At 32.1% G+C, this 24,651-nt stretch overlaps 2 protein-coding genes and 1 long non-coding RNA gene across 4 annotated transcripts; 1 reads left to right on the top strand and 2 right to left on the bottom strand.

The window, feature by feature from the left end:
• The first annotated feature begins 816 nt into the window (after positions 1-816).
• Positions 817-20,661, top strand: LOC132905359 (inositol-trisphosphate 3-kinase homolog). Of its 2 annotated transcripts, none has more exons than XM_060956572.1 (5): positions 817-1,702; positions 17,157-17,457; positions 18,293-18,501; positions 18,934-19,405; positions 19,554-20,661. In XM_060956572.1, exons 1-5 carry the CDS (start codon positions 1,671-1,673, stop codon positions 19,758-19,760), a joined length of 1,221 nt encoding a protein of 406 aa, XP_060812555.1. In that variant the 5' UTR covers positions 817-1,670; the 3' UTR covers positions 19,761-20,661. The 2 variants fall into 2 exon arrangements, with proteins under 2 accessions (XP_060812555.1, XP_060812554.1); XM_060956571.1 differs by having other exon boundaries at positions 819-1,702; positions 17,173-17,457.
• On the bottom strand, positions 11,579-13,890 carry LOC132905362 (uncharacterized). The gene is made up of 2 exons (XR_009657788.1): positions 12,036-13,890; positions 11,579-11,971 (listed from the first exon to the last, which is right to left on the bottom strand). It is a non-coding gene; the product is annotated as an uncharacterized LOC132905362 (long non-coding RNA).
• On the bottom strand, positions 20,654-22,970 carry LOC132905358 (cell cycle checkpoint protein RAD17). Its single transcript, XM_060956570.1, has 9 exons — positions 22,805-22,970; positions 22,316-22,712; positions 22,078-22,234; positions 21,882-22,004; positions 21,625-21,803; positions 21,478-21,564; positions 21,227-21,417; positions 20,948-21,066; positions 20,654-20,819 (listed from the first exon to the last, which is right to left on the bottom strand). The coding sequence occupies exons 1-9, from the start codon at positions 22,817-22,819 to the stop codon at positions 20,705-20,707; spliced, it is 1,383 nt and encodes a 460-aa protein (XP_060812553.1). The 5' UTR covers positions 22,820-22,970; the 3' UTR covers positions 20,654-20,704.
• Between the last annotated feature and the right edge of the window lie 1,681 nt (positions 22,971-24,651).

Genomic DNA, 24,651 nt, shown 5'->3' with positions numbered 1-24,651 from the left:
AAGGTTTAGTGAAAATATTGCAAAAAATTTACTAGTACTATGTGAAATTGCAGATTTAACAATTGTAGCGAAAAGAGTAGATAAAATTAATGTAATGCAAATTATTGAAATTTCTAGTTCAAGTTTCTATTGAATGAACACTCTTAGGAAATTAACATAGATAAAGAGACGATTATTTACAACGTGATGATCAATGTCGTTATCTTTCGATTTATTTACAACCTTGCCACTGTAAGTAGCATCATTGAACTTTTATACGAAGTAAAGCTTTAACCATGTTATCTAAAAAAGATTTAATTTTATCCACATTTTTCAGTCGCCATGAAACTAATTTTACTTTAGTAACGAATTTAGTAATTCTTATAATTACTTTAATAATACTAAAACTTAATAAAACTAAAACTATCGTGTACAACAATAAATTTATGTTTTATTCTTTTGAATTCTGAATTAAAGTATAATATTTGATTGATAAGTATAATATCTTCTTTATTATCTGTTATTTTTCATTTATATAATAAGTTTACGTTCAAATATAAATCAATTCGGTCGACTATTCGATTCGATAAATGGTGTTACACTATATCTGTCTACTATAAATTTATTGTTGCGATTAAAAAAATGTGTTATATAATATTATATAGATTTTGGAATGGACCCAATCTATGAAAAGAGGCTGTGACCCGAATAATGGCCCTATTCACTGTTCTGACTTTACGTTTATACTTACCTACATGACATCTGCGCCAGCGAGAATCGGACGCCGACACAAAATGGAGGGGAGAGCGACGAGACGATAAAACTACATGTAACTCTCTCCGCTGCTCAGTATGCATTGAGAAAGCGAAAAGTAGTGAACGAATTATTACGTTATATCTCGTATTTATATTTATACGGAAGCAAGAAGCAAGAAGAACGGTTTACCAAGTCGTTGACAAGAATTCGATTCCACCAATCAGGATTGTCGTTTTAACTTCCTCTGCAGGGTAGTTTAATCTGTACAGCGCACGCGCAATATCGACAGTTTTGCTTGCACGCTTCTTCGATAGCATTTCAAAGCAACGAAATTGTCACTAAGAAATTATTCACTTTCTGTAAACACAAATCAATTATTGAAAGCAGTATCATCGTAACATCCGGTGTTTCGATATTCCAACTTATAAGACGTGCAGACAACGTCAAAGGTGAAGAACTGACATCCATACTTTCAGAGTTAACTTTTACTCAAAGGTACCACGTGAAAGTGGTTTGCTTGTATCATGTGAAAGAAGTACACTCGAAAGAGGCATCTACGAATTTTCGCGGAAGTACTAGCAGAACAAGATAATAAGAATAAATTTGTACAAGTGTGGAAAATTATTATATAATTAATTCGAAAATCGCATTGAAAATTTGAATGGAATAAGTGTCGGAAGCCACGCCTAAAGTAGCCGATGCACTCGTGAGCGTCGATTGAGGTTAGCTCGCTTCTAAATGATCATCGCGATTTAAGTGCGTCCGTCGTCCGTGCGTAGCGACTGACGATTTTATTTGTACACACTGTGCGTGCGTGTTCCGGAGGAGTGCCAGCTCGAAGAAAGGAATAATGTCAAGCAGTGTTTGCCACGCGCCCCTACCAGCACGAATGGAAGCATTCACCACGAGGCTCTGTCTCCGTGCTGCTGACCAATATGAGCGGCTTCTGCAAGCTCACTTCAACAAGGTACGTCTGTCGAAAGATACAACTTACTTCGATCCATCAATCCACGATGCTAGCACGCCACGAAAACCTTCGATAGTCAATCGAAGTACGAGAAACTTCGACGATGCACATAGATTGTAGTGTAACTATAGGGTTTCATTATAGGAGATGATGCTTCGTAGTATGCACAGTTTGTGATATATAGTGCTTTTTCAAGCACGTTAGAAAAATAATTGGTATTTATGCAATTTTATGTTTTTATGACTAACCTAACCCCAATCTAACTAGAAATTAAATTTTATAATAAACGCTGTACTTGAAATATCGTTTTATACTTTTGTATATTATATGCATTCTGCAGATATTTGGATCCTAAATTTACCAAAAATGCATAAGCACACACGGTCGAATATTTGGTATGTAAAAATGAGATTGGCGATCTGCGTGTTCTCGTTTTTCTTTTTTTTTTTTATCATTCATGTAAAATACATGAATTTAATTGTACTCGGATAAACAAGATACTACATACTTATACATCTAGGAATTGACTCATAATATGATGCGATTTGAACAAGTAATCATTGCGAAGTCGTATTTCTTGGTAAAACATTGATTCGTATTCACATGTGACTTCGTTAACGGTAACATTGTTCTGTTTTTCAATTCGCCGTTATATTCCCTTTCACGGTATTTATTCGTACAGCGTCGGTGTGTTTCATTTAATATTAATTCTGACCTTTGATTAGAAATAAAGCGGTCGCTGAAGATGACGATAAAATTTGGATTTTTTCTTCATCTCCTAAAGAAATGATCGACAATTTGTCAGATAAGAATATACATTCTCTTTTTTACGCTGAATTTGGACCGTGTTATGATTCATATATATTTTATCATTAAGTTACTGGTATTTATCCCGATTAAATTACCACGAAGACCGTCGGTTCAAGTTGACAGTCAGTTTTAATACCGATTTCGTTTATTTTATTTTGATCCAAACGGATAGATATTCTCACTACAGAACATGATATTTTAATTAATTTCACGATAATTTCCAAAGCAATTGCATAAGATTATTTAATAAGTTATGCCCGGATATGTAGAATATAAATTAAGATTAAATATTCCGAAACATCGTGTACATTAACTCGAATCTAAGCCAAACTCGTGTGGTTTGATGACCTGACCTATGATTCAACGACCCCACTTGAAGATTGAGAAATTGAGAAATTGAAAATGAAATATGTTTTATTATTAACCTCTGAATCGAAGATGAAAATGTTTGAATTTTTGCGATATAGATTGTTAATAATAACGGACGTGTACAAGTTTTCAATTATGACTCTTGCAATCGTATACAGTCTCGTGCACCTGTTCAATCGTATATCGGAGCGACTAAGTTACGCTTCTGCTAAGAGTAAAATTAAGCTATAGAAACCGGTCTTGTATTTTTAGTACGTCACTTTTGTTCGTTGCAACTGCAAGTCAAAATTCTGTTACCATCTATATTGTATCTATTTATTTATTAATAGCGGCTAACGCGATACGAGACCAATTGGCAAAAAAATTTCAAAGGAAACCGAATCGAGCAGACTTTCGAAATTTGAACAGTCGACCTTCGATGAAGGCAGATGAATAAATTCAAGGCGGTGCTCGATGACAAATTCAAGGATTACTTTATATCTGGAACAGAGAACGTGTTAAACCATTAACTTCGTGTAACTTATTTGATGGTTGCAATTGAAAAAGAAACGATAAAAGTACTCATAAATCAGTACTTTGAATGTGTGAACACCGTAATTCGATGAAACGTTGCTTGCTCGTTTCGTAGTAATCTGTTGTTTTAAAATACTCGTAAACCTTCGATGTATGCATTAAATTCCCAGTGCCCTTACGATTTATTCGGAGTACGTGTGTGACTCATAGCAATATTTCAAGTTAAATTGAATATGTTACTATGTCAAAAAAAAAAAAAAAAAAAAAGAAGAAAAAGAACAAGAAGATAGAATTCATATCTACTTGGTACTAGGCGAGAGATACAATCGAAAACAAATTTTTCAGAAAATTACTTCAAAATGAGAAGTTTTAATATTATTGGGATATAAGGAAGGATAATAAATCCATGGAATCCATACTTGTTTATGGTGTAATTCCAAGAAAATATGAGTTGTTAACGAATATGTGATCCGTTACAATTATGAAATTCCTCGTGCTGATAATTATATCGCATATACTACTATACTGTTGCTTATGAAATAAGAAAAAATGCAACGAAAAGAACAATCACACTCGTGAATATAAAATACTTTGAATATCAAGCTTATGAGAGGCATAAATACAATTTGATAACGTGATTCTCTCCAAATGCTTTATACGACAACTGAAATCAAGGTTTCTGAACGCAAAGCAAACATTAGGAACACAAGAGATATTGCATAATCCGTATTATACCAATTCTTGTATTAATATATTTTATTTATAACTATATCTTATCTATAATAATATTAATAAATGAACATGAGACATTTGACGGTGCAGTTTGACCAATTTTTCCTGCCCAAATTTTCCAAGTATCGCTCGATTATACAAAGAATTCATTGACCCTTCTACGTAAGAAATTCCAATTATTACTCTACATAAAGTAATTTAATTAATTAACTAATGCTAGCATATTTATAAAATTATAAACTTACTTTTCTGGTTACACGTTAATTAAACGTATTTGTACCCGTATACATAAATACGCTATCAGATAATATCCTATAACGCGAGGAATACACATATTCGTATAACCTGGTACACACAGAAAGTAGAAAAATCCTCAATCCTCATAATCCTCGCGTATCTGCAGAATCATTTAGTAGTAATAAAACAAAGGCAGAAATTATATCGTAATTGTAATATGCAGACTAACAAAATTATCATATATAATCGCGTATAGATACGTTAATTTTATTCAGTTTTTATCAGTGTGTATGAAAAGTGCAGTTGCACTTAGCAACTTAAGAGATACTAAAATATATTTAACGATAAATTTACAATCATTTTACATGACATCGATGATTCATAATTTTCAATTACTTATGCTTCGATATATGACATCATTCCTCGTAAATAGATACATTACCCTGCGAAACAACAAATGGATGGTCTATTTACGTCCTGTAATTGAATGAGAAAAGCTTCTTGTTCTTCGTGAAATCCATTCGATCATACATAGTAAATTATTCTCTAACGCATGCTCATTCTGTGTATTGAAACCTTCTTTCCTTTTAATGAAATTTTCATTTCATATTTCCATTTCATATTTCCATTCCATATTCCATCCATTATCTATCTAACTATCTATTTACACTGTGGAAGCATTGCCAGTTTGGTTTTTTCCACGATGTTTACAAATACAGCGCAATTATTGTAAATTTACCTTTAATCGACGACATTTCCATCGATTACGATTGATCGATGAGACACGTTTAACGATAACAAAATTATAGCGAAAAATATACGTAATAACTTAAAAAAGTAACGCAGCACCAGTCGAAAACTATTATTATAATACATACATGATTATCAAAATTGTCGAGACTGATCGTTATGTTACGAATAAATTGTTTACGTCTTTATTATCAAAATCCAATGAAAATTTAATATTAGGAGGAATCAACTCAATTTTGTTTATTGCCTTGCCCATTCTTTACACATTTTTGTTCTTTTTCTTTTCTTCTTTTTGTTTTTCGTTTTTTTTTTTTTTTTTTCGTATAGATCGATAACTTTCACGTGATACGATATGAACGCACCACGAAGAAATCAAGGTGCATATTTTTGCTACGTAATAGACGACGTCAATCAAGGAGAATGTAATAATTCTAATAACCACACAGAACACGAGATATGTACCACGTTCATTTACATATTCTACATGTTATTCGATCAATTACGTATACACGGTGCAACCAGTTCCAGCTTTCCAAATTTCAACTTTATTTTTTATAATTTTTACTCTTGCCGCATTCTTCTGCTCGTTATCGACCCAATCGTATTTCGTCTAACGTTGAAAGTATCTCTAAACGCGAGGAAAATATGGAAGAACTGTTATTGGTATCCTCCGTTGCAATTCTTTTCTCTACTGAAATAGAAATAAGAGACAAGCGAAGAAGTGCAAGCAGATGATAGCAGAATTAATCACGTTACGATCGACTAAAAATTACCAACTTTCATTAAGGATATTTCTTTGCTTCCTATACTCTCAACGACAACAGTGAGAACAGATACGTAGCAAATTATAATGCTATACGTAATTGAGTCACTCTTGCCAAATCGGTCAACTTGGCAAAACAAAAAGCAGGGGAAACCGATCAATTTATATAAGACGAGCAAATACTTGGGCACTAAAATTTCCAAAAGTGGAATTTGATCATTTTAGCCTGTGAATTGCTCAATCGCTATTAACACTGTTAAAAAGATACTGTACGTTCGCCAAATGATATCAGTTTGGTTGCAATCGCACGTGTATTTGTATATCATAAACGCGTTAACAGCCTATTATATCAATTACATAAGTAGCGTTACATATATCAGAATTCGACTTTTACGAGCATCGTATGCGAGCAAAGCGAAAATGTCGAGTCTAAAGACCAATGATCTATCTGGAACACCAGCAGACTATTAAAAAACTAGTTTCATATGGACCACGGGTTACTTGTCTAGCAGGAAGAGAGAATAGCAATGAGGTGAAGGTATCCTTGTAGAAATATCAATGATCTTCTTAAAGAAGCATCGAGAAATATTTTTTTCTCATTTGGATTTGGTTCCAAAAATAGATATCGATCTCAGGTAGAGAAAGGAACAATAATAGAGATGATATAGAAGTTAAGAATCATTGGTTAAAAGGAGCTCCACGTAAACAGGATCGATAGCTCTCGCCACGACCTTTGTCGCTAAACTATTTATGTTAATCGAACCATTAATTAGATACGTATAGTGACACGTAGATTGCAGAGTATTTTTAGTACGACCTTATACCATTTGTAGATTTAACTGTTTATAAACACCGTGGATGATGGCGTTCGAGTAAAGTTGCGTTTAGACATTTTTATGGGCTAAGGTGGAACGTTTATCGATTACGAAACTGTATACGCGATTGATAAAAGATAAATCTCTGCGAGCGTGCTGCTTTGAAATTGTCGTGCTTCTAATGATACATCGTATCGTAATAATCTCGGATATCGTTGGCGAAGGTTCTTCAGAATGATTAAGAAACAATATATTAACATCGATTTTATTTATCGAACGTGTGTATATATATACATTAGCTTTTTTATCTGCCAGTTCATATCTGCATTGACAAGAGTTACGATTATGTAGCTTCTTAAATTAATCGTTTATTCTCATCGTACAGATCGTGTGTTATTCCTTTTATCTGAAAATGCCAAGCACGTTGTAACCATAACTTGGTTCAATGAAAGTACTCGAGCACTTAAATCTTAATACTGATTACACAATTCAGAGGAAAAAGTCAATATATCTTGGAATTCGATATTGTAGCATGTAAGTTTCTACAAAGATGTCAAATTTATTCGATATTTCGAGATACCTACATTTATTGTAATAATGCGTCACTGGAGAATATAATATCAGAGTAAACATATAATGTCTCTATAATGATAATAATCAGTATACCCAGTAAATTAAATTATACTTCGCTTTCCTTTTATATTCTTTAACATGAAACCACTTATACATGCAGACTGTCAGGAAAATTGTTCAATAGAAATAAATTACCTGCTGTTCAACAATAATTTCCAATATAAAACAGACGAGAAGAATAATTATTTCTCAAGTAACTGAATAGACAGCGAATTAGTATTGTTTCATTGATAAATTATTGTTTTCTTTACAATTTGATTATGTAATACAGTAATATTAGTCGTAATCATAATTGCACAGCGTGAGAAATCGAGACAAATATCTGTCAAAACTTATCTGTTACGTAAATATCATTCGCTATTCTTTCTTATTCTGTTTTTCTTTTTTCAGAATATGTAGAGATGTATAATAATAGAAAATGTTTTAAGAAACTTATATTATTATCGTATTAATATAAAATTTATATATTCAGGTTTTAAAGATTCAAAGTATTAAAAAAAAAATTTATTTTCTTCGCTATACATATATAAAACATAGAATATACATATAGGCAAATACAAGATACTATATTTAGTTGACGAATTGGAAATTGTTTGTTTAGTAACAAATAGCGTGTTAGTGTTATCGTTAAAAAATATAACCACATGATCGAATGGCTTTCGATTGATGATATTACATATAAAGTCAGGCTTGATTTATAAATTGTTTTTTTCCTGTGGGGTCACGTTTGTAGGGGATCATTGATCGACATTTTAGAGCCCTCATTTGCTTAAAGCGACAACAAGTAATATACATATACGTATGCATCATGTCATTGACGTCGATCTAGTATTTAATTTCCGCGTCATTTTAATTGAGAAACTGGCTTTTTGTTGTTCTTTATATTTCTTATACTCGTGTTACGACATTTTTTGACCTCGTTTCTACCTTGCTTCGTTTATCACGTTTATACCTTGTTTTTACCTCTTTTATCATGTTTCTGCCTCGTTTTCATCTTCTTCTTGCCTTATTTCCCGCTTCGTCTATTCTCAATTTCAAGATTATTATTTTCCTTAGAACACATTACAGATATAGTTATTTGTTTCTTTGATTCTTTCACTGTGAAAGTTGTTACTAGTATTTAAAAAAAGTATTAAACAAAAAGAGAAATATCCAGAAATATGATATTGCTTTAAGATTTTGTTAAAGTTAAAATGTGATGTATAATTGTAATAAAGTTTTGACTTCTATGCAGAATAAAAAAAAGGACAAAAGTTATAAATATGGAAATTGGGAATAGAGAGGAACGGAAGGCACGATATACAATAAAAGCGTTAATACATCACGAAGGAATTTGGATGTATCGTATAAATTAGTTACACTATTCTAGAATTTTATTACTACAGGAGGAAATTTACATACGCTTGAAAAAAGTGCATAACGATTGATTGTAATTACTGTTAATCAATGTCATCTATGAAAAAAGAAGATTATTTTCTTCTGACGCAGGGAGAAGTTCCCGAGGACCGCTGCAACCTTTCGTATTTGTGCGATGCATATTTATTTGCATATTATAACGCACGTAATGACTAGTAGATCCGATAAAAAAAAATTTTAGGCACAACTGTGGTGAAAGATTTACGTAGCATAACACAGTACCATAACAACATCGATTTATTAATTTTACGTCATATTATATCGTCGCTATTATCTCAGAAAAATTGGTTATTAAAAGCGTGATACGCGATTATCTTGAACTCCTAAACAACACATTAACATCGATCTACTAAAATAAAATCGAGAAGTTTCAAAATGTTTTTTTAGATCATCGTGTCTGTTATTGTTACTTTATGGTTCGACATTAAATAGAATGGAAGAAAAAAAAAGAGAGTAAAATTTACGATTAACAGCAAATTAAAATATATAGATAACTTAATGATAATTTTATCGTACGTATTCAAATTTAATAAAGACACATATATGTGTGATATACCAACGTTCGTAACTTATTAGCTTTAAAAAAAAAAAGTTAATCCATTTTTTACAGATACACACATATGTCACAACACATACACGTGTAGCTATAAGCATAAAACATATGAAACTGCACGTTCTATAGTATTTTAAGTAGGATCAAATTCAATTCGTCCGATTACGTAAAAAGCGTATCGTCTTACTAATTGAGCGTTAAGACTGAATAAGCACTCTGCAAACCGACTTACAATAATTCTTGTCTTTGGTAAAAAATATCCATGATACTAAACGTATTAACGTCGTTTAGCATTTGCCTTACTTCGTAGACTTTTTTTTTTTTACTTTTCCCATCTTTATCATAGAGGTGTTTATGTTATTACTTGCCAGCGTTTTTATGGTAAACGACAAGTACGAGGAAAAAAAATGGGAAAAACAGATGGTCGGTTCAGACTAAAATACGTATTCACGATAATATCTTTTTTGCGCTCGTCGGATCGTCGCATCGATTTAAAAAATCAAGTATTAAAGCAACACGATCGAAAACTGATCGATTTAAAAGAGATTTTAACTAATTTTATAGAAAATTATCATATGGAAAACGAAGAAATATGTAACGAGGTACTCTCGTATTTATATTTTCTTTGCCTTACGATCAATTTTACAAAATTAATGTTACGATATCTTTTACACTAACGAGTCTTCGAACACGTTTTTTTCGTACAACGACGAGAGGCTTCGATGTGTGCAAAAAACAGGGAAGATTTCCGTTTCAAAAAAAATAGCGCAACTTCATATACATTTTTGCTGCTGCGAACAAAATCTTATCATGTGAACATGTAGCTCAGTTCGAACCATTCATCTGTTTCCCCTTTCATTTTTTCCGCATACTGATCGTTCACAAGAAAAACGCTGGGAACAGCCCGAATACCCTGTACGTTGATGTTGACCTATATGCACCTAAACAATATAGTCATTAGCGATTTGATACATTTTTTACCTTAACATTCGAGGATATGACGTAAGAAAGAAGAAGAATTGATCGTAATGAATATTTTCCATAGGAGTTGTACCGATCTCTTACAGGTGATGTTCAAATTTCATCCAAACGGATGATAATCAACGAGTGGCTGATCTTTATGACCTTTTCACTTACATAAAAATCGATACGAAGGCGGCGCAATATAATATCTAGATATACGAACTTGAACTCGATGGATCTTTGAAGACCTACGTTGTAACTTGACGTGTACTATCGCTTAACTCTGCAGTCTAGGTTGAAACTTAAAATCGTCAAATTTATGCAGTCCTAAACAAAATAATTAAAATTGTTAAAAGTAAAACGAGTTTTCTTCCAGTGTCTTTGAAAAGACATAAGTTGTCCAGATAGTTTCTCGTAGATCAAAGGTTAACAGGAATTCGGAAACTCGACTCTGTAGTTTTTTGAAAATTATTCTTTCTGGTTTTTTTTCAACTCTGCTGTGCTCTTCTAGTCTATGCGAAATGGATGTGAAACATTTCAATAGACATTAAAAAATATACACAGTTCTTAAATACTTGGTTTTACCATTCAACGTAAGTTTTGCAACTTTTGTGTGTTCCACGCTTCTTATAAATAAAATAGTTCAAAGAACAAAGATATCCCTCGATCGTTATTACATTAAAAGTAGAAAAATGTACAATTCTGCGTCACATTACATAACATACCATAAGAGCAAGAACACGATAGGATTAACGATAAGTATCCAAATTTTGTTTAATCTAATGAACTTTCCTGTACTTATTTCCTAGCAACTTTTCTGTAAACGACGTGCAATTTACTAAGATCAGCGGCGAGATATTTCGTGCGCGAAAAGAGGTCGGCGTTCGCGATTCAGTCACGAAGAGTAAAAATCAGCAAATAATATAAGGCGCGTGTACGCGATCTTATCCCATTATTTCCAGACAACAATTCGCCTCGCTTTCGCAAAGAAGACAAGCTACGGTTGCACTTTTATCAAATCGTCTTGCTCGTGCATTGACGCACTTGAGCCGAGGTCGTTGTCGCTTTTCTGGTGTATGGTTCGGATGAAAATTTCGCCATCCGTTTTATCGAGGACGACGCAAGCTTTTCAAGAAAAACATCTCGCTTCCGCGATCGTGATGTTTGCGCTGGCGCGCACTTCTTTCCACTATTTTACCGCGTTACTTGTAACGCTTTGCGAAATAATACAATACAGAATAAATAATATTAGTAAAAATAAGATAATAATAATAATAAAAAGAGGATAACAGTGCGTTTGGATATGACAATACAAGTTGCTATGCACTGACTATAGAAAGCATTGATACACCGTTGTATTTATTATAGCATCTACACGCTAATTAATTAGATTCAAAACATATTAAATTTCGTATCAGTAGTTTAGCTAGTAGCACTTTCATACTAAATTAAATTAAAATTAAATCTTAATTTAAAAAATGTCTTCCTATGAAAATGGAATTTTATTTATTAAAAGATAAGGATATGTGCCAATACTCTCTGTAGCCAGTATATAAGGCCAGTGTAACATAAAATATTTAGAAATGTGAATTACGAATGAATCCTGTTTTTCCTCTCGGATTCTCTTATCGGGTTGGATATGCAGTGAATCTGGCTTATCTGGTGGCTCCCGTTGTTAAACGTTAAAACTGGAACGGTGCTCGATTGAAACTTATCTGCAACAATGCAATCTGAATACACCAGTGACGTCAATGCTCCGTAAAACACGACTCTACTTACGAAACGAGTTACAAGCTTCTTTTTCCTCGTTCTTGTGACGATATACCCGAAGGCTAAGGCGTAGGTGCGTGATTTATTGTTCGACACGTTTGTCAAACAAAGGAATATACTCCTCCTCCTCCTCTTCCTTTTTGTTTTCAAGTAAAAACAAAAAGTGATATCAATTTTATCGGATCTTTATATTCTACCGTATATATTCTGTTGTAACAAAATGAAAATCATCAGCCTCGTTTCTTATAACTTCGTATAATTATTTATAATGCTTCCGAGTAATAAGAAAGTTCCAAAATCCTCGAAGATGCATGTCGATTTAATCACCGATATTGATATAGAGGCATCGATCGATTATACGCGCCGGTACTTTATGCAAGAAAGATAACCTTTATCTTAAAATCTACAGCGATTAAAAACACATAGTAAAATATTAAAAATCCATAGTAATTATCCGTTCCATTCTCTACAGAACAGTTGATAATTGAAATTCATCGCTGAAAGTATCGTGCCGAATTAACATATGTTTATTCGCTCATTAAAATTTTGAATACGATTTGTGTACTCTTACGTTGACGGATCAGTTTTAGAATTTCGACTATAGATTTTGTTATCGATATCGAACAACGCATAAATGTATCGCAAATGCGATTCAAGATAAAAAAAAAAAAAAAAGAAAAAAAGAAATAGATCGTAAAACCGAGTTTCCAACGTCATTGCTGTCTAAACGCGTAGCTTTCGATCTACCGTTTTATAAACCATTCCTCGAAAGCTGTTTTGCTGGTTATATGTTGACATTTGCACCGAAGACAGCTCGTTATACACGTACATTCCTTACATATTTTATTCCAAGCGTGCCGTGATTACCGGCATCCGATCGATCATGATCGTATATCGAATGTAAATATCCTGAACTCCTCTATCGACTCTGCGAGTACTCACGATCGGACGATCCAAGCAATTGTGTTCCTTCTACCGTGATTTATAGTCCGTTTATTCCAACTTGTTTCGATTCAACATTCAGATCTAATCAAGCAGGAAAATTTAATTTGCAAATTATCGTTACGTCGTAAGTTTGTATTTATAGCTTTTTGATCGAACAGAGAAATTTGATTTATAAACCACGTAGACACGATACGTAAAAATATAAAAGAACCGTGGTGAATTTTTATTTCTACGTCGCGTCAAGAACGAGAAAATATACCATTGTGAAATACCGCACCAATAATAGGATCGAATAACGACAGTTTTATTGTCTGAAACTATCATCGTGTTTGCCATAATCAGTCGTACTGACTCATGACTCTTCAAACGTCTAATTACGTGACACAAACAAAATCTGCCCAAGCAACGATAAGTTGGCAACGAGAAACAAAATACACTATACCGTTGATAAAATTTTCATGTTAAAAACGCCTAGTCCGCCTATATTTGAACGCAAATAGTAAAATTACTCGAAATTAGAAGTTAACATTTTACCTCGTATCGCGTTATACACGCGCGTTGTCGATTGTTCGAGCAGACATCTAGCATTAAAGAATGGTGTACTTTTCTGCTTTATTCGCAAAATATTCTGCTTTTGTATGGTTATTTATAGTCGGTCATCTAACTAACATTTCACGTAGTTCTCATTGTGACAATAATTGTTGCGCCAGCGCAATTCGAATCTCCTTGATTGCCACGTGGTTGTTTACTACGATCAAATATACTGGCCGGTTACGCACAGTGTAACGACCCTTGTATATATTCATTTGAAATGCGAGCAACGCGAATCACGGTGACGAGCCAACGTCAATCGGATGCATTAAATTGTTGCAAATGAAATGGTTAAATTCCTTTCTCCTTTCTTTTTTAACTGATATAAATATATATAAAATGTATATAAGTATAAAGTATATATGTATAAGGTATAATAGTTAAATATAAATATATCAGTTAAAAAAAAAATATATATATATGTATGTATACGTATACAATGCATATATATATATATGTATCAGTTAAAAAAGAAGGAAGAAAGGAATATATATATATATATATATATATATATATATATATAGGAAGGAAGGGAGAATATATAGGAATAGAAGGAAGAAAGGAATATATATATATATATCAATAAGTTAGAAAATTTATCTATAGAATTTTGTGTATGTGATTTACCAGAAGAAATAAGAAAACACTTGGCAACAAAATTTGTTATGCTTACGTGGTAATACAATTGCCATTAATGCATTAATGAATTTCTAAGAGAAATATAAAGAATGAAAACATTTATTTCAAAAACATCTTGAGATAAAGTTACATCAGAAGTTACGAAACCTTTTCTTTTTTCAATGTCAGAAAGAAGACCTACAAGATCTATTAATATTACATTAAACTCGTCATTTGCATGATTACGTGTAGATACAACGGATGCACATGATTTCTGTGACATTGTATTTTATATTTTTCTTGCTTCCTTTTCCCTAATCAGAGTGAAAGTAAATAAATTGCGTCACATTTGAACTTAATACGCGTCTGAATGTGTCGAAAAAGTTCGTACGGCTAACGTTTCTACTATAATATTTTATATCGAAAGGATGTATGTAAATTTCTGCGATTGACTGTGTACACAAATATACAATTTGTCGTAGAACTTTATAAATGTGTAGCGATATCACCGTGTAGTTCTTACTTTGTATTTCTTGATCAAAGAACATTAAATGTATATATTATCGTCTGAACGTTACAATCGTTCAAACAAACAATCGTTAACTCGGATCAATTCAGAAACGATGTCGATCGATCATTCGATTCGCTACCAATCTCCATCGCTATTGTAATATGGAATCACGTTGGGAAATTGCAAGGTATAATTTTGCCATGTCCTCACGTTCGGACCTTGTCGACTAAATTAAAATGAATGGCGTATCGCGAAATCGAATTCCACGACGAACCACCTGTCCGATCGAAGCACGCTTCTCGTCACGCTATTAACCAGCTGTTTTAAACAGCCACGCTATTTATTCTACGTTGAAAATATTCGACAAAAATACTGCTATATCGAACAGATAATATCGTAAATATGTATCGGAATGGCAAACTAAAAATAGAAAAACTGGATATATTCTTTATAAATTGATCTATGAGTATCTATCTGCGTGTAAGGAGAAAAATCTTCGTCCATATCGCATTTTAACACGTAGTGATCTATGCGCGTAACCATTAAACATTTAATCGAAGGAAAGAAAAATCGTTATCAACGCCCTACTGATCGATTTTTCTTGCTGATTGATTCATCGTTGTTACAATTACATGCTCGGCTTTGTATCAAAGATCAAAAGTTTGTCCCTCTTATCCTAAAAACGAAACTTATCAACTTATATTACCCTTAGGAAAATATAGAATTCCGATAAATTGTTCGACGTTAGATAACGTTAGATTTATCGTAAATTACTTACTTAAAGTTCCCTAGAGAAACTCTGTCGATACGAACGACTTATTCTCGTAACCACGCGTTTCCTTCCATTTTACATTCCATTTACACTCTATCAACTCTCTACGCGTATATATACATATGTATATATATGTTCCGCGTGTCTAGTTCCGGCTACCAATTTACACGCAATTATCCGAACATTACGCGCGTCGACCGTTCAATTGTTACAATCGCGACTCGCTTGACACTCGCAGCGAAAAACACACGTGACACGTCTTAATCGGATTATTTATGAATGGCGTTGCGGCAATTAGCACGAGACGCTCGCCACTCGTTAAACTCGATTAACGACACTTACCGATGGATTTCGATTCGTTGCGTGCGCTGGACCACGTGCGAGCATGTGCATTGCGCCTGCTGGACGCTCTCCTTACTCCTTGCTTCAGTCGCTTTCGATTGACGAACCAAGGATACGTTCGATTTCATACGAAGAGCAAGGGAAAGAACAAGGAATGCCATGGAACAACTTTTTTCGAGAAAATTAATCTTACTATTTATAATATCTTAATCTTAATATTTTAGTCCACTAGAATAAAAAAGGGACAACATTCTTACGAGTTTGACTATACCGTTCGTAAAATGAAATTCTAACATTACTTAGAGGTCGTAAAAGAAGAACGATTAACACAATATTTATTTCACAGTAGACGTTCCTTGTTCTCTCTTTTTTTTTTTTTTTTTAAATCAGTCAATAATGATATTTACTGGAGACATTTTGAACGTTATAATCACTGTGATTTGATAGTTTAGCAACTCTAGTTCTCGCGAAGGAAATGTATCGTAAATTGGAAAATCGCGAGAAATGGGCATTCCTCGTTTTTTCCCCTCTTCGTATATGAGGTGCTTGATTATAAAATGTACGAATCACGTAACAATCGCACACTTTTTTTATCTTATAGAAAGGTGGGTAAATTTATTTTCGAAATCCATTGGACTTTTGGCCACGCTATTACTACGGTCGTTTTTAGTATATCCAATCGAATATCTATCACTTCGACGTTATGCTGCCGAGGCTCGATATTCTGTTACTCACCTCCGTCGAATTTTGGAAATAAATGCCAAATATCTTTCTCGTACAGTCGCAATAACGACACAGTTTAATCGGTTATGTATTTTCATGTCTTTCATCTTATAAATTCGTTCCTTCCTGAGAACAGTAAAAAATGTCATTATGTAACAGCTAGCTGTGCTTTGCAAACGAAATGTTTTATATTTAATGAAAGTGAAGAGGATATACGTATACGATATAACGTGAAACTATAGTATAATAAATAGTAGATATTTATGCGAATTTTTACTTTAACCTAGGTAGACAATATTTTTTTAATTGCTAAATATTATAGCAAGTACTATATTTTGGATATTTTATATATTCTTGTAAATTACGTGCTATGCATTTTCGCTACTTCGAAATTTTCTATAAATCCATAAAATTCCGCAGTCTTAACGGCTAGCGATAATATCCGTATAAATGAATAATTCTGTGGTATCAAACGGTCTATACAATAGTCAAAGTTTAATAATACTTAAGGCAGATAAAATATCTTTGAACTCTGAATGAATACGGAAATTACTAAAGAGATTAATTTCGAAATAATCGAGCAACGATTTCAACTAGAATCCTATCGGCTAGATTAAATTCTTAGTAGATTTTTTTGGTTACAGCCTTCGAGCAAAGAGCAAACGCGGCTGAATCATAATTCGAATCACAAGGAACATCGAAGGCAAAAGGATGCTTCGTCGAGCAACACTTACAGCGCCTTCCGTCAATGGCGAAGGGGCACGTCTATGGGCTCGAATCGGTCCAACAGTGTTGGGTCTAGCTCGACCGGAGCCCTTGCCAAATTGCCTAATGATGCAGCGACCATACAAAAAATAGAACAGTTTCCATTGGTCCTTTCCGATGCCACTATGCCAGAAGAGGATCTTTCGTTGAAGTTTTTAGCGCTGGTATTCATCCTCTCGTTTTATACTTTTTTGCTAATGAACGCTGAAAAATATCGAATCTTTGATAATTGAGAGTAGTCGGTGAAATCGAATCTCTAGCGCTATTTTTAATAAATTTTAATCTGAAATAAAATATAGAAAAATTTGTTCTAAAATTATTAATAACATCATTGTTAATAAATATTAAGAATTCAACAAAGGGATAATACAATAGAATGCCTTCCACTTTAAACGTTATTTCTCCGATATGATGATTTTCCTTTTGTATATATTTATTGTTCATATAAAAGAAACGAACTATACGAAAGTAAAATGTTATTCCTTTATCTGACATTGTTTGTTTATTTTGTGTATTTATCCTAAACGTTATTTTATTCAATTATATTTCACTGTAGAGATACTGTTGAAAGCGAAATGTCTGAAAGCTATTCATCCTTGGTAAAGTCTTGATCTATGAAATAATTAGCACGTTCGAAATACATAAGATAATTATATAAATAGTAACAAGCAACAATGAATTATCCGATCTACTCAGATATAATTGATATTCGTAAAATTGCAGAAATTCTAAAATGTTGCAACATAATTTTACAAAATTATCTTATTACTATTATTACTACTATTTGACTATTACTATTGGAAAAAATATAATAACTAAAGTCCAATTGTAATTTACTTCTACATGTATGCATTACCTATTGTTAAATAGCTGCAAATAAACAAATTATGAATATAGTTTTATCGTAAATTTTATCATTGCTAAGAACTAATTATATCTGGGATCTAGTTATTAATTATATGTATATGAAAATCTGTACTGTTTATTTTGTTCTTGTAGAACGCCTTGGATTTAACAGCCCCAGCCAGTGACGTTCTGTTGAAGAACAGATTAAAATCTTGGTTTCAATTGTCCGGGCATCCTGATGGTTTCGCTCCCGCTGGACCTGGAACAGTTTGGAAGAGAAAAACTGGAGGAGCAGAAAATACAGAGAGAATTGTTTACGAAGCCCTTAGCAAAGACAAGGAACTACGGGATTGCATTCCAAGGTAAATAAAATACTTCGGTAAAAAGTTTCATTGTCTCAAATATACGATAAATATAGCATATAGTTTTTGTGAAAGAGAATTCCAAATAAGAAGAAAGTCTTCTTATTTTTACAGTTTTATTTTTAGAAATGTATATACTGACAATTAAAAGGGATTAAAGCTACTTGAATGTTATCAAACAGTACGTAAATTATCGTGTAATCTTCTATCAACGAAGCTTAGATCGATTGATATATGTAACTGATAAGCTGTAATGAAATTAAACAATTTTAACATTTTCACACTAAACAATTTTTTCGACAGGCAAAGTTTCGTCCGATTAGTTATCTCTTAATGTAAATTACTTATAATAGTATATAACGATATAATGATATAATCCTTGAAAAACATTTTATCTGTCTAATTTTAAAGCGTTTCATTTTCATGTTTTAGATACTATCGTGAAGTGGAATACAAAGGTGACACGTTCATAGAGCTACAGGATTTACTATTTGGTTTCAACGATCCACACGTAATGGATATCAAGATGGGCACGAGAACGTTCCTCGAATCGGAAGTGTCAAAGACGACCGCTAGACCTGATCTATATCAAAAGATGATCGCCGTTGATCCAAATGCTCCGACCAAGCAAGAACACGAGCAACGTGCCGTGACTAAATTGCGGTACATGCAGTTCCGTGAGCAACAGAGCTCGACCTGTAGTCACGGATTTAGAATCGAGGCTATGAAATTACCCGGTGGTCCGCCGATCACCGACCTAAAGAAAGTAAAGTCACACCAGGAAGTGCTCGAAACTATGAATCTGTTTCTTGGAACAAGCGAAAACACTCGCGAAAAACTGCTCGCACGGTTGAAAAATCTTCGTTCAAAGATCGAGATGTCCGAATACTTCAAAACTCACGAAGTATGTATTAATTGTATATACGTGATTAAATACTTGGAACATCAAAACAGTTAAAAAATAACTGCTTTCTTTTCGTTTTTAAAAAATTTGTTTAACAGAATTTTAGGAAAACAAATAAGAAATACAACGTAAATTATTTCTTTTCCAGATAATTGGTAGTAGTATTTTTATGATCTACGACGATGATAAAGTTGGCGTTTGGTTGATCGATTTTGCTAAAACACGAGGATTGCCAAATGGACATAGAGTAACACACAGGAAACCATGGGAACAAGGCAACCACGAAGAAGGCTTTTTATTTGGTCTCGATAATCTTATTTCTACGATAGAAGAAGTGAATCTTCCAAACGCGTAATTCTCGTATAATAACTATTTCATTCGTGAAATCAACTTACATAAATATCCTATACCGGTCTCATCCTAATAACGGCTATCGTATTTTTTCTATTTGCTTCAATAAACTAAATAAAAAATGTCCAATTTTCTCTTTGGCAAAATTCCATAGCATATTTTGCAGATATTTTCTGATACGATTGATATATTAAAAACTTTAATACCTATACCTCTGTGTATAATTATCATTGGTCTTTGTAAAGAATTAAAAAAGATGAGACTGCCTATAAAATACAAATTATGTATTTAAATACTTTAAAACAAAACGCTAATACAAGGTATTTGAGGCGGAAGACTGCTTGTTGTTGCATTTTTTCTATGAACTACTTTTAACCGAAAGGAAGTTTGATAAACATCGCTTTACAGCATATTTAGTGAGCGTACAAAATTTACATTGATGTACAAATATAGTGTTAACTAAGTATAATCGTTTAGAATAATTATTTATGAAGAAAAAGTTAGATTGTAAGGTCTATTTTTTGAATAAAATACTCGCTACGACGAACAATTCTGAGTAACAATCTTATATTAAATTATTTTGTTATCTAACTGCCAATTCTAGTAGAAAGAACATTTATAATAAAGCATTTCGTTTAAGACGTATAAATTACACAAAACGTATTTTTATTGTATTTATCAGTGTAATTCCCGCTAACATTCGTTTTTCTGCGTAAATACTGATTGTTATATATTAGACGATGTTAAGCAAAATAAATAATAGTATGAAATAATATTATTCAACAATATATACAAACATTTCGAAAACTAAGAAATCTCAAACAAATTTGTGTCATTCGATTTCTATCGATATTATATTTTACATTTACATGATTCTAGTAGAAAATAAAGCATAAATAAATATACACGATACATCTTTCTTCATTACAACCTTAATTTCCATGAACTTTATTGAATGATAATCTCCTCGATGTTGGTAACGGGTTGTTCCAATATACTTTTCGATTTCGAATTGATTATGGAATCGTACCATCGAATTTCGGCAGCTGCTAGACATTTGTGCCTACATAGATAATGTTACATTTATGTATTTATCTATATACATATAATTCATCATATATAATGCTACATACATATAGTACAATTACAAGTGCATTAAATATTGTAAATTTCTATGTTAATTATACTAACGCATCGATTCTATTACTTGATGGCTTTCTTACAGGATTCCACCCAGAAACAGGTTTTTGGTTTGTTACCATTAAACCTCGGACGCAATAAGATAAAGTAACTTTATTTAAGGTAGGATCCTGAAAATTTTAATATTAATTATTTTAATTACATTTTTATTATAAATTTTTTTACGTAATGTATATATATATATATATGTATATATTAATACTGATGTTCTCATTGTGTATGAAACAAAATGTAAAATTTTGTTAATTAAACGATAAATAATAAACGTACTCGCCACTCAGAATTTAAAACATCTGCTATACTTAAAATATTTGTAGAAATATCTACTTCCTCTATGTTTCCCATAGTATTCAAATAATTTTCTTGCAGAAAGTTCAAAAATACTGTTGCTTGTGACTGGAAGAAAGCTGCTATTTCATCAGGATCATGTACAAATTTCCAGTTGTTTTCAGTTTGAATTCCTGTAAATTTATTTATTCAGCAAGTCTTCAAATCTTAATGTACACAAAATATCTACTCACTTTTTGGATTAATTACTCGCCCGACACCATGAAGAAGCCCTAAAGTCTCTTCTCGAATATTACATTTATTTTCTCGTTCTTCTGGTACTAATGATATTAAGATGTCATTTAGAAATCAAGCGTATTATTATAATTTATTATATTTACCTTTTAATGAAATGAAAATAAGATTTAACAAAGCATTTCTAATGTCTCCTATGCTATTTGATAATATTTCATCAACTTTATTTTGTGAAACATGTAACATATGCCCAGCAGTTGAATTCAAAATCTTAGTTATTCTTTTTAATGCATTTTTCATTGCAGTTTGTGTAACAGAGTTTATACTAAAATATAAAGGTCCTATATCAAATAGCCATTAAGAAGAACAGATTATGAATACATAATTATATTTAGAAACTTACTTAATTAAATCTATGCCAAATTTTTCTCTTATATTGGGAGAAAATAATGTTTGAAGCAATTTTGAATTTCCTACTTCCGTACATACAAACACTATAGGTTCCTTTCCAATTTCAAAGTACCTTCTAAAAATTGAGGTTTATAATAACTATATTTCAATAAAAAATGGCAAAAGAAAATATAAATAATTTTAATTACTGCAAAAGAGAAAAGAAACTCTCCTTCTCCTCGTAAAAGACATTTGGAAAATCTTTTACAAGAAGTAAACGACTAGAATAATTACTTAAAACTGAACTATATCTAGTAGCTCTGATTAAAAATTCTTCAAATCTGTCTCCTTGTCTCATTACTCTGTCTGAATAAAAAATCTAGAATTATTTCATCATTTTATTAGATATTACTAATAATTTATTGGTTTGAGAAAGAAAGAAATTACTATTTTCATCCATAATTTGATCAATAGGTGTAATCCATTCTGTAATATTGAAACCATTTTCTTTTGCAAGAACCCTTAGAGCTGTTGTTTTCCCACAACCAGATGGACCAGATAAGATTAATATGGCAGGTGTGCCTTTCCTTACTTTATATTGTAACCAATTTAAAATCTCTTGCTGTTTTTGTCTACTAACTACTAATTCAGAAGGGCTTTGTGCGTCACAAGCTTCCAGCAATGCAAACAGGCTACTAGCATTCTTTTTTTTCGGTATTATATCATAAGTGCTTGATACTTCTAAAGCGCTAGTTTCTAGTACTTGTGAAATATTACGTTTAATTCCTGCTGTTCTTTTGATAGGTTCACATTCAAATGATGACATCAACCAACTACTGTTTTTCTAATGACAAACAGAAACATATTTAACATCAGTAAATAACGTATTTACATTTATACATTAAGAATTAAACGACCCATTCTGTGAAAATATACCTTTGCACTTGCCATAATGTAACGGGCATATAAATTCTTTATAGCGAGAAAATATGTTATTACAATGCAGATTTTTATTACAAAAATATATGAAATCTTTTGTTGTAATTGTAAGTGTAGAAATATTTTCCAGTTATATCAATTTTTCAATTTGTATTTTTCAATATATCAATTTGTCTAAAAATAATCATAACTCGATTAATTATACAAAATTTTGTAACATTATCTTATATGTCGAACTACATTATTTCAAATATTCTTTTGCATAAAAACAAGTTTTCAGTATGATATAATAGATTCGTATCATACATAAGCTGTATGTTAATCAAAAAGGGGAGAGTGAACTAGGGAAGAGAGCGTGATCTCAGACTGTGTTTAGAGAGAATGTGAGAACAATGTGCAACAAAGAATGTGTAGATAACTTGGCTCGTATACAATTACTATTTCAATATACTAAATACATTTATACTTTTTCTTTTACGCCTTTACGCTTGATTGATTAATCCCATCAACTTTTAATTATATCGCAACATTTGATTAATAATTATCTGTTTGTAAAACAAATGACATAAAGATCATTTTATGTTCTTTTTTCACAGCCAATATTTATTTCAAAATTCAAATTGTTACATTAGATACACATATAGAAAATACAACATAAATTTTTAAAAATATATTTCTGTACTAATACTTCAAAAAAACCGATAATATTGTATTTGAATAAATTAATATATTTGTGTTAGAATATTTCGAAATATTTTCAGAAATTATCCAACCGGTTAAACCCAAAACACTATTTACAGTAAAGATTGTGACTATAAGTTGTTTCCAAATACACATGTCACTTTCAGTATGTATGATATCGATTAAATATTGTACATTTCAATGTTTGCACAAAAGTTCAAGAAGATATTCAATAACATAATAATAGTATTAAAAGCTTAATTGATTATAAGTATAGGTACATATAGTTGAGTTCACAGCACACACCGTAGTTCACAGTTTCACGCATGGGTCCATAGCGTGGTTCACAGTACAGAGCAGCAAGCAGATCGCGAATGCAATGTTAAAAAATTCAGCCAAAAAATATGTGCTACAAATGAGAGTCTCTAGCGGCCAACGACCGAATTACATGCACATTTCGTTTCTGATTGCTATTGGCGAGAAAAACGATAAGGAAAATGCATTCGTATCGACGGCGCGGCACAATGAAGGATTACCAATGATTGGCAAGGATGAAAAAATAAAAATTACTTACAGTTTAATTAAATATTAACAGTACATTATTTTTTCTCTAACAATTACAACAAGGCCACTTTGCAAATAAAAATAATAATCAGGCGACATCACAAACAGCCATCAACGCGGGTAGCAGATAGCAAAAACCAACAGTAACGATCTTTCTAAAAATGATTATACAATATGTATATTATACAGATATGTATGATACATCGGGAAATAATTAAGAACACGCGACGTTGCAAGAAGAGCCGCATTTTTAAAACGAACACGAAATGGCATTCGGACATACCGAGAAATCATGTCAAATTCCAACAATAATCGTAATAGTGCCAGAAGATTATATTCTCCTGATAGAATATAGATATTCTTCACGAAAAATTTGCTCAAGAACTCGAAAATTATAACTTCGATAAATTCTTATGTTCCTACATTCTAATTTTTGATATAATTTCATTTCAATTATACCATCTCGTATGCTGTCATGTTCTTGTAATATAAAGTCGCAAAATCGTTTCAAAGTTTTGGACAAAATCTCAAAATTCTCAACTTCAACAAATTTCTGAAATATAATGTTAGTTTCAAGAATCGGAGAAATTGTAACACCT

Source organism: Bombus pascuorum, chromosome 3 (genome assembly GCF_905332965.1).
Source record: "Bombus pascuorum chromosome 3, iyBomPasc1.1, whole genome shotgun sequence".
Classification (NCBI taxonomy): Eukaryota; Metazoa; Arthropoda; class Insecta; order Hymenoptera; family Apidae; genus Bombus; species Bombus pascuorum.
This window is presented reverse-complemented; position numbering and strand designations above follow the sequence as displayed.

What these genes read in the sequence shown, in the direction of transcription:
- LOC132905359 (XM_060956571.1), top strand. Translation starts at nt 1,586, where the DNA reads ATGTCAAGCAGTGTTTGCCACGCGCCCCTACCAGCACGAATGGAAGCA. An exon ending in TGCAAGCTCACTTCAACAAG is followed by an intron (nt 1,703 to 17,172) that starts GTACGTCTGTCG and finishes TTTTGGTTACAG; the next exon opens with CCTTCGAGCAAAGAGCAAAC. An exon ending in AATACTTCAAAACTCACGAA is followed by an intron (nt 19,406 to 19,553) that starts GTATGTATTAAT and finishes TTTCTTTTCCAG; the next exon opens with ATAATTGGTAGTAGTATTTT.
- LOC132905358 (XM_060956570.1), bottom strand. An exon ending in AGTTTCTTTTCTCTTTTGCA is followed by an intron (nt 22,005 to 22,077) that starts GTAATTAAAATT and finishes CTCAATTTTTAG; the next exon opens with AAGGTACTTTGAAATTGGAA. An exon ending in TATTTTCATTTCATTAAAAG is followed by an intron (nt 21,565 to 21,624) that starts GTAAATATAATA and finishes TAATATCATTAG; the next exon opens with TACCAGAAGAACGAGAAAAT.